Source organism: Paramormyrops kingsleyae, chromosome 1 (assembly GCF_048594095.1).
Source record: "Paramormyrops kingsleyae isolate MSU_618 chromosome 1, PKINGS_0.4, whole genome shotgun sequence".
Taxonomy (NCBI): domain Eukaryota; kingdom Metazoa; phylum Chordata; class Actinopteri; order Osteoglossiformes; family Mormyridae; genus Paramormyrops; species Paramormyrops kingsleyae.
In genome coordinates this window covers 30893073-30909516 of record NC_132797.1, presented here as the reverse complement: position 1 = coordinate 30909516, position 16444 = coordinate 30893073, and the positions used below count along the sequence as shown (strand labels likewise).

Below are 16444 nucleotides of genomic sequence, written 5' to 3'. Positions count from 1 at the left end.
GACACTTCGACATGTGGGCTACAAGGAACATCTGCCCTGCTGCCTCCAATTCCCCCCCCCCCCCCACCCACCCCCCACAACCTGTGACGTAACCTAGATTCCACAGAGACACAAGGTACCTCTGACTCACCTTCGGCTACTTCACTGCAACTTGTTAAGTGACTTCACACAGAACGGGGGGTGGCGGGGGGGAGGTAACCAGGATCTGTCTAGCCAAACACTGCTCTCTGTGCATGCTAATACAACACTTACCGACGTTACAGCGCAGAGCGTGACCAACGAAGCATCGCGAAGCAAGTACAACCTATTACCAAGAAACAGGACACAGAGAAACAAACATACAGCGTAATGCTAAACATCCACTCGCCCCCAGCTCACCTCTCCTTGATAGACATCTGTTTAGTGGTCATGGTTTCATAGGGGTTCCCCAGAGGCTCTGGGTGGCTCGCCTTGGCAGTCAGGGGCCCCTGAGAGTTGCCGATGCCGTCTCGGGGCACGCGTCTCCACACCGGCACTGCTGGGGCTCTGACGGCTGTGCTGGGCTCTGGCAGAGAGGCGGAGACTGATGTGGGGATGTCGTAGAGAGAGAGAGAGGGGACAGGATATTAGACAGCCCCAGTGCAACTTCCAACAGCAAAACAGTGACAAATACACAAAAAAAAAAAACCGTAGGGCTTGTGCTGAAGTCTGACAGCTGATAAGGCTCACAGAGGGTTCCCACCCCTCCTCCAACACCCCCCTCCTACTTAAAAACTTGCAAACTAAATAAATAACAGAATGAGAAAACAAATGTCCCTTCCACCCCATCCCCAGGAATCTTCTTCCTGGTCAGTAAGCTTACAGACAGCCCTGAATTGAGAAGTGATGTCCTTTAATGGCTCCATTCACTTGAATGCTGAGGCACAGAAAGATATAAGCAAGAGTCGAGGAGCCAAACAGGAAAACCAGAGTGCCTTTCTGTTAAGGCTGAGAGGAAGTGCATAACCACAGAGAAAAATGAAAATGCATGGCCGGCAGAACCGGAAACAAAACGTTCTCTGTTTATTTCTCTAACTTTTTTTAAGCAAAATCGGGCCGTTTCGCGACCTTGAGTACCCATCCGGCAGTTTACTCGGAAATAACAGGTGATGTTCTCAGCCACTGGAAAACCAAGGGAGCCGTTAAGGGGACAAAGCCCTCAGTTTAGAAAGAGAAATTAATGCAGCGAAGGCTGCCTGTGTAGAGAATCACTCATCCTCAGCACCCCCCATACCTGAGCTGGTTGTCCCGGGGGCAAAGCCGCCACCCCCTTCGTGCAGGTTGTGTGAGGCTTGGGCCTCCCCCAGGGGGCCCCGGTGCTCCTGTTTCTCCTGGGAGAGGGGACACTCTTCTTTCTTCGGGCTCCAAATCGAGCACTCTGCCTTGTCAGTGGAGGCCTGCACCAGAGCCTCTGGCCCCGCCTCCCACCCTCGGGGAGGCTGAGGCTGGGGAGGCTGCCGGGGCTCCTCTCCTGGGGAGGGCAGCTTCCTCTTCCCGTTGCCCTCAGCTGCCCCGGCCTGGGGGGTGGTATCCCTCTGGATGTCGGGCCTTGCCTCTGGGCCATGGGGTGCCTGAGGACTCCTGGGGAACGGGCCAGAAGCCATGACCTGAGTCCGGTGGCTGCAGGACTCCTGAACCAGGTGGATGTCCCCCGCCTGGGTGGGGGTGGCTGTAGCCGTGGGTTTTGCCAGGGGTTCGAGGCCAGAACCACCATTCTGGAGCTGCATTTGGGGGGGGGGGGGGGGTGCGCGATGTTAAAGGCATTTGAGAACTGGTTCAGAGAAATGCTATAGTCAAGCACATCCGATAATGCTGTGACGCAGTGGGCCAAGTCCAGCTGAGTAATCAGTCTCTGGCAGCTGTGACTCACCACACATCCTGCCCGTGGAAACAAAGCGCAGAGTCAAAGGTCATAGCAGCCAGAGGATAAAGACAACAAATCCAACTGCAAGGCACTAAAGCCTACCTCACGCTGGGGAATTAAAACTAAAGGGGCATCTGAGGGAGATTTTTTTTTATGTCAATTAAATAAACACACATATAAATGTCAAATCTCTGCTGGTCTATTCACCTCAATCTCAGTGACCCACAGGATATGTATATAGTAAGCACTGACCAGGAGACTGGTCTGACTGGACCTGTAGACAAGCAGGGGTGTTAACATGTTCAAATGGACTGTAAACTACACTAGAGGTATGAAGCAACAACCCTCTTACAAATATTCCATAGCTAAAGCCATTCTTAGACTTTGATCCCCTCTGTGTATAATGGTACAGACTGATGAAAGTTGTCCCCCTAGGGAACAGTAGTCCATTCCAAGATGCTGTTTAAAGCCAGCGTATTAAAGCCATTCAGCCAGAATGAAGCTGAGCTACTTCTTACCAAAAAGCACAGAGACTCTTTTCATGCGGAAGCACAGTACACACAAATATGGTGACCAGTCGCACAATCCCCCTCATTGACGCATGGTGTGGGGGCACCGAAAATCCACAACAGCTATACATAAATTTCCATTCATGAACATTTCACAAAAAGCTCAAGTCTTGATCGTCAACAATGCGATACGACTGACATCCTGCGATTGCATGCTTTGATCAAGGCATTCCTGGGGACGTCTAACACGGAAAAAAAGGGCCAATGAGGACAAAGCATGTTCAGGTATCCAATCAGAGCAATTCAGCAATTCTTACTTGAGCTGTCTCATAATAGACATCCAGAAGTTCTACAGAGCCACTGGACTGCAGAGAGGAATCTGTACTTAGCAGGTCCTGTATCAGAGATAAGCTTCACTTCATTTAACCAGAAATAAGAGGGAAATTTGAGATAATTAGCTTTCAGTGGGAAAAGTTGAACTACTGCCGTCAAAAAGTTTAATGTTGAATTTGATGACATACTTCTCTTATATAGTCAGAGTGCAGTACAAGACTGACCTTATGTTTGCGTGTTCGGCAAGGAGCAAGACCCCATCACGGCACCCCGTACCTGCTGCACCTCGCCCAGGGTGATGGGCTGCGTCTGGTAGCGGGCGCTGCTCCGGCGCTGCCGAGGGTCAGGCCGGGCACTCGTAACCTTAGTGGCAGGCTGGGCCAGGCGGTTGAAGAGCGCCATCTTCTCGGCCAGGCTGAGGGTGGACAAATCTGGCTCCTGGGATTCGTCCTCTGACGGGCGCGCCTGTTCGGACCCCGGGGCCAGTTGGGGCGCCTTAGACTGCTCTGGAGCCGCAGACGTCTTTTGGGAAGAGGCCTGCAAACTGTGGGGGGTGGAGGAATGGTGACAGGGACAGTGAGAGAACACTGAATCGCAATGTTGGGACGCAGTGAAGCGACATTCCTTGTCCATGCATACACACACACAGGGGAAAAAAAAGAGCCCAGGTCTCAGTTTTTCCATTGCAAAACAGGTCTGAAGAACCATACAGGAGCATGCTGGTCACACCAGGAGCAGGAGCAGGCTCAGATCGACTCCGGGAGATCTTGCAACACACATGACAGTCAAATGACCTAGATGGACCATGAGGCCGTTTGAGCAACCAGACACGGAGTCCCTTACATAACGTCGTACTGATGTGTGGTTTGGGGTTGGCCGTATCAGATGGTTCCCAGACAGCTCTGCAGAGGACGATCTCTCCCGTCAGCTGTGGCAATGACTACATTATGTTCTGTGGTTCTCTGTTAGTAAGATGCGTTTCCGGCGAGTTAAAGGGATGTGGTAAATACTGTCCCCTTTGCAAAAGCTGTTTGTTGGATGCTGTGTGTGGTGTTTCACCTTTTTCAGTGTGGGGAGCATTATTTGCAAAAAAAGATATCACTTACACAAACAGCAGGGGGTGCTCTTTGTCAAGGTCTACTCTGGTTATACTCAACAAGCTCTTAACAGATATTAGCTGCAAAAGACACACATTAAGAGACCACAGGAAAGTGTTAAAAGCTCCATGTCAGTGCTGAGTGACAGTTACTTTGTGGGTAGGAGGTGATGTGGAGCATCATGCCAGGGGCCTCGCATTCGCAGCCTGGTACCTGCATCGTGTTTCTGAGCTGCTGACTACAGCTGGGTTTGGAACTCGAGTGACCGCGGTGTGGACGGTCGAGGCTGGCGTGGGGGGACTTAATGTGAGCAGGGCAGGATGGAGGGAACACAGGAAGACAAAGGAGAGCAGAAAAAGAAAAATTAGGCGTCTCGTTAAGAATGGTGGAGAGGAGATTGGGAAATCTCCAGAAAGCTATTGATCTGATGCTTCATGGCCAGAGTGACTTACAGCAGAGGAAAGGCTTACAATGTGTGTGTGCGGCCCGGGATTGAAACCCATGACCTTGCCGAGCTGTGTGAAAAGGAGGAAGCATGACGGAAGCAAAACTGAAGTGTTTACAGCCTGTCTGGCCACTATGTAGGACGGCGACATGAGGAGAGGCACGGCTGGAATGAGATTCTGCAGACTCGCTCAGCTGCCTCAACATCAGCAATAAGGCCCTTCCTATCGTCACATTCCTGAGTTCCTTCCTGGACTGCGAAGGGACAAAAACGACGACCTTTTTTCACAAGATAAAAGGGCAGGGACCGTTCCTTGGAAGCAGGCGGAATCAAAGTGTAGGTTCTGTTTGGATCCTGAGTGGAAAAGGTCAGCGGCGTCCTCGCTTACAACTGAGCTTCTTCCTTTACATGGCTCTAACCCTCTAGGAAGCTGACCTTAAGAAAGCAGTCACGCAGCGTTACACTGTACCCTAAAACCCCCACCCTCCGTCCGCCGTCTCCCCAGCGACGTACGTGGCGGCGATGACCACCTCCTCAGTGGTGACGGGCTGGGTGCGTGAGCGGTCCTGCGTGCGCCTCATCCGGCGTTCCATCGCTGCATTCCGGGAGCGGGGCTTGGGGGCCCCCCCTTCTGTAGTCTTTTCGAGCTCCTGGGGAGGGGGATTAATATATCACTTTCTTGATATGATCAAACCTGGCCAACATTAATATTGGTAATCTATTTTTATTGTAAAAACACTGTTTCCTAGGTTCCAACCGTGGTTTCTGGTGAAATTTCCCCTTTGTTAGATTGGACCACGGACTGCATCAGGGTACATGCTTCTGCCCCCTGCTGGCTGGCTCACACATCAGCAATGATGCCAAAAGCAGACTGAGTCAGGCCAGAGGAACGCAGGGGGCCCAGCGTTTTTTTTTTGGGTGGGGGGCCTGATACCCAGGCACGACTTAGTGATACAATGAAGCCAGATGTGGCAGATGTCCCACGGGGCAGGACAGGGGCGGGGTGGGGGGTGGGGGGAGTGCAGGAGGAGGTTAGGAAAACAAGAAACGGGCCCATTACCCTGAAGAGGGACCGCTTGGCTGCCACGCTCAACTTCGCTCTCTCATCAAGCTTCTCGTCATCCACTGGAGAAAGAGGAAAACAAATTGGGAAAGAGGGAAAAAGAGCTGAAAAGCAACAACTTAGGAAGAAAAACGTACTAAGTGGCACTCGGGAGCCAGAAAGCGATAGAGGCAGCAACTTGGACAGACTAACAGAAAGCAAAAATAAGACGGGGCTGCAGAGTCGTTTTAGAGTGGAGAATGATGACCTGGGGCAGCTTTTCGGAAGCCCACTAATTAGTGACATTTGGGTGGGGGGGGGATACATCAGAGAGTCTTGTGTGTTCTGCTGTCAGAAATCTCTGATCAGTCAGAATAGTTATAACCAGCAGGTGGCAACGTAGGTAAGAAAGCAAGAGGCCATAAGGATAAGAACTTCGTCTTGTTCTTTCGGGGGCTGTGAAACTGCACTCCAGCTCACACTGCTTCAAAGCTAACTGATGCCAGTAAAAACAGTTGCATGAAGAGGTAACTGCATGTAAACAAAACTGTCGAGGCATCCAACACGGCCCAGCACAAAATAAACAAATAAAAAGATATTTATAGCAACCTACCACTAAACTGCACGGCAATAACGAGCCTGGCAAAGAACAAGGTTTTTATGACTTGTGTAATGCGAGCGAGTTTCGTCAAGTCTCGTTAACGACAAACAAAATGTGAGCGGCGAAGAGAACGAAAACAGCGCCTCAGAAATGACTATACGCTCACTGCAGAGTCACGACCAGATGTTCACTATAAATCACGTGCAAAGGCATGTGGATGATGAGACAACCTGAGGAGGATCAGAAGCTCGCACAGACATTCAGTGAATACGCACGTTTGAATATGTAATAATGCTAATTATAATTTAGCTTTTTTACTACGTTCCGGGGACAAAACCATAATTCCAAATTAGTCTGCACTTAATGTCACATAACACAATATCCTGAAACATACATTAAGCAGAGTGTAACCTTATCCATTCCCTCAACACACCTAACACATGCACTAGGAATTAATTCTGCAGGCCCGGACCAGCTCTGCAGTTCTGCCGCTAGCCAGCATGGGGCGCTATGCATGTTGATGGGCCCCTATGCTGAGCACGCAACCAACACCTGGGGAGGTGAGGAGTGCAGTGCCCAGGCAGGTGCGGCTCTGGCACGGGCCCCGGGAAGGCCCCCACTCCGCATCTTACTTCATCCGTGAGTAACGCGGCTTGATAGACACTGGCAGAGTATTTCCAGCTGGAAGTCCATCGGTGCGTCATATGAGAAACACATGTGCCCGATCCTACCATGCAGAATAACGGGGGCCACACACTACTGGGAGCGTCCAGAACACCTCTGAATTTGCTCTGACCTTCAGAGCCTAAAATATCACCATGTGGAGAGATTTTGTCACCCCAACAAGCTGAAACGTGTATCTGAATCGGGGGGGTTATTGAGACTTATTGGCCATTAGGTCTTACTAATGCACAGAGCACAGAGCAGTCGTGCCACAGTGACACACACAAAGGAGAGGTAGGTGTGTGCATTGGGGGTGGGGGGAGGGGCTTTCACAGGGTACTAACCTTCAGTATTCTGTAGGTCAGGACTCAGACAGGACCTGGGGGGGTGGGAAGACATCCAAAAGCAGGTGTCAGCAGGGAAAATAATAGGCAGGAACCATTAGCGATTTCACCAACCACGGCCCCCAAGAGCACAGAACGTGCCGGATGGTTAAGGAACAGGAGGGGGTAAGTTGACAGAGTGGTTAAAATCAACAGGACTAGCGATGAAGTTTCAGCTGCCTTGTGGGCCCAGGGGGGAGCAGCGTAGTGGGGATAGAGCAGGAACAGGCCAGAGGGAGCCATGGTCCCACCAGTGTTTGGCGGGATAATGCCGTGAAACTCAGACACCCCAATTTATTTGAAAAACACTTTCATATAAAATACACACACAGTGCTCCCTAATGGCCAGACTTCACAGGAAGTCCTCCTCAGTAGTGCTGCATGCACGGGCACCATTGCAACTGCCCCCATCCCCTCCCCACCTCCGTGGTACCACACCTCACACACAGCCTACCTATCGGACTCCAGGCGCTCTGCAGACGTGATCGGCTGGGTCCTAAATCTCTCAGAGGCCTTTCTATCATCACCAGCGGAGATATAGCGCCTTGGCCTCCGAGCGCCCCTCCCCCGCTCCGCACTCCCAGCCAAGCCCCTGCCCAGCTCTACCTTAGCCTCTCTTAAAGGTTTTTTTTTCCAGGGGTAGAAACACCCAGCAAAGAAAGACAAGAGGGGGAAGGGGGGGGGACACAAAAAAGTAGCATGAGACTGACGAAATGGAGACGAAGGGATTTTTTAAAAACCCGGATCTTATACTGCAAACCGAGTGCCGGGTTTTTAAACTGAGCAAAGAATGGTCACCATAACCCGGCATGTTAGCCTCATGCAAAGAGGGTGGGCCCCTTGCGGGCCTCTTGCAGCAGCTGGGGTCAGGTAAGGGTGTAAGACGCCCTAGAGGCGGGATTAGGACACGCAGGAGAGGTGCACCAGTCCACGGCGCACCGGCACAAAGGCAGCCCATTCCGGTTAAAGCGTGAACAGCATAGGCGTTAAACCGTGCAAGTTGACCACTAGGGGTTACGGTCAGGGAGGGCCAACACGCACTCCATACTGTACCACATACAGCTCAGGTTTCTTGGTGACACCGGTGCTCTCCAGGTAGGAAAGGCGGAGCTGTGCCACGGAGACCCCGGTGTCCAAGGCAACATGCTCTCCATTGGTTAGAGTGCCGTGGAACACCATCCCCTCGTCCGTGCCCTGCTCCGGCCCCTGGAACACTGCCACCCGTGAAGACGACACTGGTGCATCAGATATGGAACGAATCAGTGTTTTGGGCTTCTCCTTGAATGCCTCTGGCTCCCTCTGGGGGCAGACGAAGGTATTGCCTTGTCGTCGGCTGTCCCGGGCCCTGCCTTGCCGCACCCCAGAGCCATGTGCTGAGGACACGTGTTCCTCTGGGGTGCCATATCCCATCTTCTGGCTAGCCCTGTGGGCCCAAGGCTCTTCCTCACGGTGGCCCCGGCGCAGATCCTCCACACTTCTCTCCCGGCGCCGAATCTCTGAGGGCAATACCGCCTTCCGGCTCTTCAGAAGCCCTTCAGTACAAATGCCATCCAGCTCCCTGGAACCCCATTCAGGATCCTCTTCCTTCCTGGCACTGAAGGTCTTTGACGCGCCCTCGACAGACAGATAGCTCTGGCAGTCTGTGCCCTCGGGCTGCCTCGCAGTCCCTGGCCCAGTCATGGGGCCACATGTGATTTGGGGGGTGAAGAGCTCACGATGGAGGGCCGAGTACTGAGGCACCAGGGCGCCCCCCCTGGGGAATGAATCCGGCGCCAACTCCGGGCTTCTCCTGACACCTTCCTCCCTCGCCATCCTCTCTCTAACTTTAACTCTTCAAGGAGAGAGACAGGAATTAATACCATTTAATAAGTATAAAAGAACACCTAGGCCCATCCAGCTCTGCAGGGAAATCCCCTGAGTAACGGACTCAGCATTCATTTACAAAGGCCTTCATCAGGACCTGTGTGGGTGGATAAACTAGACAGACGTTCCTCGCCAAGAGGTCATGCTGGAAGCTCCAGCAGGCCACCGCAGACCCGATGAATACCAGCACTGATGCAATTAATGCATCTTCTGTAAGAGGCCAAAGGAACAGGGGACCTTTGACCCATGATGACACAGGTTAAGGACACTGGTTAAGGACATGGACACTTAACATGAATTGTGATGCATTCACTGCAAAAGTGTCCTGCTGAAGGGTCTAGCAGCTAGGTAGTCACTCCACAAAAATGATCAAAAACAAAACCAACCGAGCAACTAAAGCTGTGTTATATAAAGCAATAACTACCCTATATCTACTGCGTACTCCTGATATTAATGATACATTAGAGACCATTGCTCACGCTGTTAGTACTGCTAGTTCGGTAGCTATGCAAACAATGACTAGCTGTTCTGTTACCTTTTTTAATTTGGTGGCAAAGTAACATCTGTTTGCAAATTAACTGAAAAACAAACATTCATACTTGTCTACCTCAAATGAACAATCTAACAGAAAGGGAGGAGCTGTGTCCTGTTTCCAGCATAAGAGTACCTAGTTTCCATCATCTGTTCCTCAGATGAGGTCCACAACCAGCACAAGACTATTGCTCTGTCTGAAACAATCTGCTTCGATTATGGAATTACCAGATTAAGAACTGCTCATTCCTAAAGTGTTCCCTGTGTATATGCCAGACAGTTTAAGGATAAGCAAGTCATGGTTCTTGCAGTTTATTACATTGACCAATAATCTAATGCATCTAGGTTGTACCAGTCTCTGCAACTACCCATGTTTAGTCATCAGCCACAATATTTTGTACAGTCTGTACAGACCTAAGAGTGAAATCAGTAAATTTGGGACAATACCAGGTGAATTGTAGTACAAATTATTAGCAGCAGAACAGATCTGAAAATGTTGGCTCACACACTTAAGTGAAGAAAACTAGATTTACCCCCATTGAGAACCCCATTGGTTAAGGGGGCCATAGAGCGATGGGTTAGTCATCCTTGTTAATTAGGGTTCACAGGGCTGACACACCCACGCATCCGAGAGTACCTGGATGGCCAGTTGATTAGAGACTGTGTGTCGCCTTCCAAATCGGTCTGAAGAAACCAATCGCTCTTTGGTTTCGCCTCAATGCTGTATGGGGACAGCTGGCAGTAAGCAGGATATCCAACCACTAACAACCACCATGCAAATACCAAGAATTTACCCGCCACTCTCCAGATGAGCAGTAGGGATGCAATAAGTCCATTAAGTTCCAGTGGAATCCATCACTTATGGGGCATTATGGGACTCAACTATGCCCATGATGGAGTGGTCATTACGAGCACCATACACCTCCACAGTAAGCCAGGATGAACCCTGAAAATAGGGCTTTAGTGAAATTTGATCAGAGACTAATGGGCGGAGGGGTGACAAATGTATGATGTTGGACATTCGTGATCAGCTAAGCCAGGGCCCTTGCCTACACCAGCTGGGAGCTCAGACTTCTGCCTACTCACCCCCACGACTCCGACCTTGAAGCATGTCCTGATCCTGGTCGAATGTCTGCACAGTGCACACCTCATATATGATGGATCACCAATTGCTTTTGAAGACTCCAATACATGGTCCTGACCCAATGCCTGCATATTTCACCCTGATAAGTCCCATCCCCTACAGTAGGGCATTCAATTGGACCCCAAACAACAGAAACTGCAAAAGCCCTTGGAGCCCAGTGTCTAAGTGGTTTCATTAACAATCTGAAATTCCTCACTTGACCACTTGTACAGCAGGAACCTAAAACAAGAAGTTTTACGGTCATGCACAAGACTACTAGCCCAGACTTCACTGTGCGGTTAGATAGGTTCACTGACCACAGAGCACGCCGCAGTGTACCAACATAAAGCATGCCTGAAAGGTGACCACATCAGCTCCCCGAAGGAGAAACCTCCCCCAGCAGACGATTATCTCATTTGGACACGCCCAGTCGCCGACATATCATAAAAAGTATGTCCCAACAAAGCCTGACCCATAGCCCCAGGGGACACGTTATCGAGAGGTAGCATTAGCAGAAATGCTAGGGCCTGCTGCTGACAACTCACCCTTGCCTGTTGAGGACGGCCTGTGCATGCTGCTCGATGAGTAAGTCCCCGGGGGAGGCGCCATGCTTCGGGGAGGGCGGAGAGGCCCTTAGTGCACTGGCACCATCCCTGGCGGGTCCTTGGGCTGAGGCAGACATGTCCATGTAAGGCGGCTGGTCGCCAAGGTCCTCACCCTGTCCCCGCCTGTAGTTCTCCAGGTTCATCAGTCTCTCGCGCTCGGAGACACCGCTCTCCTCCCAGCGCACACCGGGCTCTGCCAAAATCTTTCCCGGTGCAGGGCTCGTACTGCTGCACAGGTATGCCTGGTTATGACTTTTCTCCATCACCTCTTCCACCTCCTCCTTCCCGCTGGCATGTTGGCGTTCTGAGGACACTGGAGCTACTTGAGTCTCCGGCACATCACGCTCCTTGCGGTGACTGACGTAACGGGGAGCGTAGTCTTCGTCCACCTCCCGGTCCAGTGAAATGCCGTAGCGCTCAGCCAGCTGCCGCCTCCTCTCCGCTTTATACCTGGCTATCCGTTCTGCCTTGGACTCCAGGCCCGCTGGATCGGACTCCGTGTGAGCAGCGTGGACCTCGGCACGGCAGCGGGCCCTGGACTGCCTCTCTGCAGCTGGGTCCAACATCTCTGGGCTCTGGGTTCCCTCCTTATTTAATCGTCCAACTGTGACTGCAGGGAGGAAGATTTGGGAACGAGGGGCAGAGGGGAACAGAAAGAAACAGCAGTCAAGCAAGGGTATGAGGGATTATCGCACAAAATGTTGATTCCTGGAAAATTTAAGATTAGCCAGAGCCTAGGAGAATCCCACTCACGGTGGACTTCAAAGCCTCATCTGCTATCAGTAAAAAATATTGAGGCTTAACTGCATTGCCGTGTTTATTAGCTCTGTGTGAGGCACACAACAGATAATCTCCTCATTCAAAACAGTCACAACAGGCAGATACATCACAACACTCAAATTTCAGAGATCATTCGCGATAACTGTTTGTGCAGGTGCCTCACTATCTAAGTGCATCCTACCACACGGCAAAAGATTAACAATCAATTGCTGTATTTTGCCGAGAAAAAAAATAGATAACACACACACAGACACAGGCACACAGAAAGAGCTGAAATTTATTGAGAACCTGATCCAGAACTGGAACACAAAATGAGGACGATGCAGAGCTGGCCTTCTTCAGTGAAGCTTAGAAAACGCTAAGGGGAGCAGTTCTACATGCTAATAAGCTTTGTTAGAACAGCAGCAATTTATACCTTTGTCTTAAGATTTTTTTTTAAATTTCCTTACATTGTTCCCTGATTAGCGCTGTTTTAGGACGATGGAGCCATTTAAACTATGCTTGTACCGCCTCAAACAAGGTTGATGGGATTTGTGACCCTGTTGGCCACAGGGGTGCGGTTCAGTCAGGCCGTGACCCACGACGGGCAACCAAATACCTCCACAGGGGTCACAGGGGTCAGAGGCGCGGGTGTAGCGCGGCATGTCCTCCTCTAACAGCCTGTCGGCCACCAATCCGGCGGGTTGGGGATCACTCTCCACGCACCGCGTCATCCTCTCCTTGCTATGCAGACGGGGAGAGGCTCAGCACAGATGAGTCAGCACTTATGGGCATACAGACCTGTCAGCAGGCACCCTAAAGCACACCATCATCATCCTATACAACCTTACTCACCCACTTTAACAGACACCTAAACACCAGTCAATGACTTCTAAACTAAAACAGAATGCCTTCACCTGGTTAAATTAGTAAAAAGAAAGACAACTGAATAATGATTTTCTGAAGTTAAAATGCATAGTCATTTACAATTCACACAACTACGACATGCAGTGGTTATACCGTATATGAGATTCCCGATCCATCTCCCTTCCCCCTAACAGAGGTATCAGAGTTAGACTTACCGGTTCATCTCAAAGTCACGCGGGCCACTGTTTTCAAAGCGCTTCCTCAACTCTGAAACTGGAGAAGATCAGATCAATAAGGGGATTAATGAATGAAATAGCTATGAAATGACTGTACGGCACAGTACAGATGATCTGTTAAATCATGTGCGGGGCCACACACACACACACACACACACACACACACACACACACACACACACACACACACACCTTGAAAAGCAGATTCACAGGGCAGTAAATCAGAGAATAACGTCAACTGCTTTTGTGTGTCTAACACTTTCCTGCCGGGCATGGAGACTACAGGAAATGACAGAATGTATACAGACTGATTTATTATTACAGAAAGGATGTCAGTGTCTCCAAGACAAAGACGCCAGATGAGATATACAGTCAAGGCTGTTTTCAGGGGCCCAGAGAGGCCTCGGGCCTGCATTCTAGCGACTTTCGGAACAAAAAGATGACAGACGTCAGGCATTCCACAGATGCTTACAGCTTCCCCAGCAGCCCTGACACCTAGACGCATGAGGATTTGCTTCATTAAAACCGCGAGGTGGAGGCTGTCCTGATTTACGCAGTATGTCAGAAGAGCCAGACCGAGCGAGAGAGTGTGCCTATAGAACGATCATGCTAGTGGAAGAGGAGTGCCACACAAAGCAGCTGTGGTGAGCACGTCCTCAGATCTGACACATAAACCCTGCCTTCGGCTGCAGTTATCCATCTGCACCAATGTCCACAGACGAGACCCTTCATCACCCGCTCCAACCTGAGGAGTCAAGACAGAAACTGCTCCTTCCCTTCCAGGAGAAATGATGCGAGATCAGCGCTGAAGGTGGACTCTCGGGAGGAGGGATATTTTTAGACATCCTCAAACTGAGAAGCACTATTCTAGGAGACGGCGGAGGCTTGAGAGTTTATACTGTAGAGTTTGTACAGTAGGAGAGTGTACAGCCATTCGAGTGAAGGGCACTTGGGAAGAGAGGAAAGAAAATGAAAGTGACCTGGAGGTCACAGCTTCATTCGTCAAGGGGGGGGGGGGGGGGGGGTCATATGGGGAGCAGAAAATGCAAGGAGTAACCAGAACACTGCTCTGCGATCCCAGCTGTAGTGGAATGGGCCAAAAAAACAATCTCAGCCAACAGCAATGGAAGGATATGCAACATAAACAAGAGTGGGTAACCGGACGGGTCTCAGAAACGTATTCCAAGCTCCTTATGTGCGTGACTGCACTCGCCGATACGGGGGGGGGGACTGCACTCGCTGTTATGGGGGGGGGATATGCTTGCAAAAAACACAGACACAGCTGGACCAGCATATAAAAAAAACTATTCATTCAAACAAGATACAGGACTTCGCTCTTGAGTTACAAGCTCATTAAAAATAAGATTCACCAGGATGCTCAGTGATTAAACTAATTAAAAAACGCCCCTATCCCCCCATCCCCCTTCCTCCCACATATTCGTCCCAGGGGCTCACCACTTGGTTTTACATGAACAAGCATCACCCACCTTTTGGAAGAACAGCCAGGAGACTGACATCAATGTCCTTCGGACTCCTGGCTGATTTGTCCTTATCTTCCAATGAAGACTCCTTTTGATTGCTATGGAAAGAAACAAAAAGGGGTTACTTAGGGACCTGCCAAACTGAAACTTCTAATTATTAGTATTGTGTGTGAGATGGATGAGACAGCTTACACAACACCTCCAGAGTTCATCTGGGAAAGCAGAAAAAAGCTCCAGTTGACTCTCAAATAAACACTAGCTGGATGATTATGACAAGGTGTGAAATATGAAACTCGACGTGTCATAGGAGAATTTCAACACTGGCAGCTCAACCTATAAATCAACTTAAATTTTAGCCAATGTTTAATTTCTTTCCACTTGGCTTTTCCAACTGGAAGTGACTGGCTGCTGCATGCCGAAATTTTCACCTCACTGGTTCTGATAGAGTTTCCTGTCAGGCCTTGAAAGATGCTGAAAATTTTAAGGGATCCGTTAAGTGACTGTCAATGCTTATAATAAAAAAATGTACAGAAAATGAAACGGTACAGGAACAAAGCGCAGAACCTTAGATACTCAATGACTATCAGTTGGCCCACTTACAGAGCGAGACATGTGCACAGAACTCTGTTCATTGAAGGTCTTATAATCGCTAATTCCTCAACCATCTTTAACTCAAATACTTCAACAACAGCCTGAAGCAATGCCAGCTGGGAGCCCCTTCTGCGGCATGAACAAGCAACCTCCAAGTCACAAACTCTTGCCCTTAACCACTTAGCCACCAAGGCAATCTGGCTGTGAGTCCAATTTGGTGTTATTAGGGTGAGTCAGAGGAGTGGAGGATCCGGTCAGAAAATGGGCACGCAACATGCAAGGTTTGAATGAGCTGGGATGGTGTCAGAAGGGGTCACATATGACCCCAAGGGCTCAAATATTCATATTTTTATTGAATGCATCCAAAGCACAAACCCATCTAGTGATAAACTTCAAAGCTGCTGGTTGTGACCAAACTATCAACATATACAAAGGACTCCAGAAAGAGATTTGCTCTCATTCTTTCTAAACTCAGATTTCAGAGCACTGGGCTCTTCGCCGTGCCAGTTCTATTTAGAGGTCCAGTTTGAGTTCATGGTCATTTAATCCAGGTTCCCTTTCATAAAAGAAAATCAGACCCAAGTCCCATAAATCAGGTTAATTGAAGCTGAATTCAGTAAAACCCACCCTAATTAAACCTGCAACCATATAGTGGTGCACATCAGGTGAAGGTGATCAGATAATGACAATGATAATGAAGGACACTAAGCTACTTCAGGTTTCACAAACTACTTTTTTTAAACTGAAAGGCTCCTGTGCTTGGCTAAACAGTTTGGTGGTCCTTGTGCTTTGACTGGTTTGTTTCCTGATTGAAAGACTCATCCAGCTGTTTCATATTAACATTAGCAATATATGCATGAATATAGGAGACTGACCAATCGGCAGACAGCAAAAACTCAGCGCTTAAGTGTTCCTGGTCCTTTTAATTGACAGTAGTTTACAAATCCTGTCCTAGCTCAGTGTCCTCCCCGACTTATGGTCACTCTTCAAGTACACGACCAGTCAAAAAGTTTAACACGCCACAGGTTTTTACCACTTTTCCATTTCTTTCATAAACAGCAGATTTGTTTTATTTGACTTATTTTCATTTATAGTTGTTCATTCAACTTTACAATACTTTAGAATAAAACAGTTTCCTTCATAACATGGAACAAATATATAACCATTGAATGTCTGATGATATATTAACTGGTTGTGCTGGCAGTCAAACTAGGTTGTCCTTTAACTTTAAATGCACTAATTAACAGTTTCATCACATGAAACAGCAGTATTTTGCAGAAAGAATGCCTAAAATATCAGTAGTTATAACTGCTAGAGGAGGTTACTTTGATGAATCGAATGAATTGAAATTTTCTTGCTAATAAAGGTACTCAGATGGTGAACATACTGTAAATTTGTTAGCAAAGAATATTGAATTTTGAATTTTATGAAAT

The 16444-nt window shown here is 49.2% G+C and overlaps 1 protein-coding gene across 14 annotated transcripts in view; it reads right to left on the bottom strand.

Moving 5' to 3' along the window:
* svila (supervillin a) overlaps positions 1-16444 on the bottom strand; it is a 73832-nt gene that overhangs the window by 23218 nt on the left and 34170 nt on the right. For 7 of the 14 annotated variants that reach the window (XM_072713602.1, XM_072713609.1, XM_072713603.1 and 4 more), the window contains 15 exons: positions 14427-14518; positions 12919-12976; positions 12456-12580; positions 11018-11687; positions 9987-10070; positions 8016-8786; positions 7410-7571; positions 6917-6951; positions 5327-5391; positions 4780-4916; positions 4035-4121; positions 3001-3268; positions 2709-2786; positions 1253-1739; positions 379-562 (listed from right to left, as the gene is read on the bottom strand). In XM_072713602.1, the coding sequence (XP_072569703.1) occupies positions 379-562; positions 1253-1739; positions 2709-2786; positions 3001-3268; positions 4035-4121; positions 4780-4916; positions 5327-5391; positions 6917-6951; positions 7410-7571; positions 8016-8786; positions 9987-10070; positions 11018-11687; positions 12456-12580; positions 12919-12926 (3161 nt within the window). In that variant the 5' untranslated portion in view covers positions 12927-12976; positions 14427-14518. The remainder of the gene's footprint in view (positions 1-378; positions 563-1252; positions 1740-2708; positions 2787-3000; positions 3269-4034; positions 4122-4779; positions 4917-5326; positions 5392-6916; positions 6952-7409; positions 7572-8015; positions 8787-9986; positions 10071-11017; positions 11688-12455; positions 12581-12918; positions 12977-14426; positions 14519-16444) is intronic. The other 7 variants (XM_072713591.1, XM_072713619.1, XM_072713589.1 and 4 more) reach the window with 6 other exon arrangements.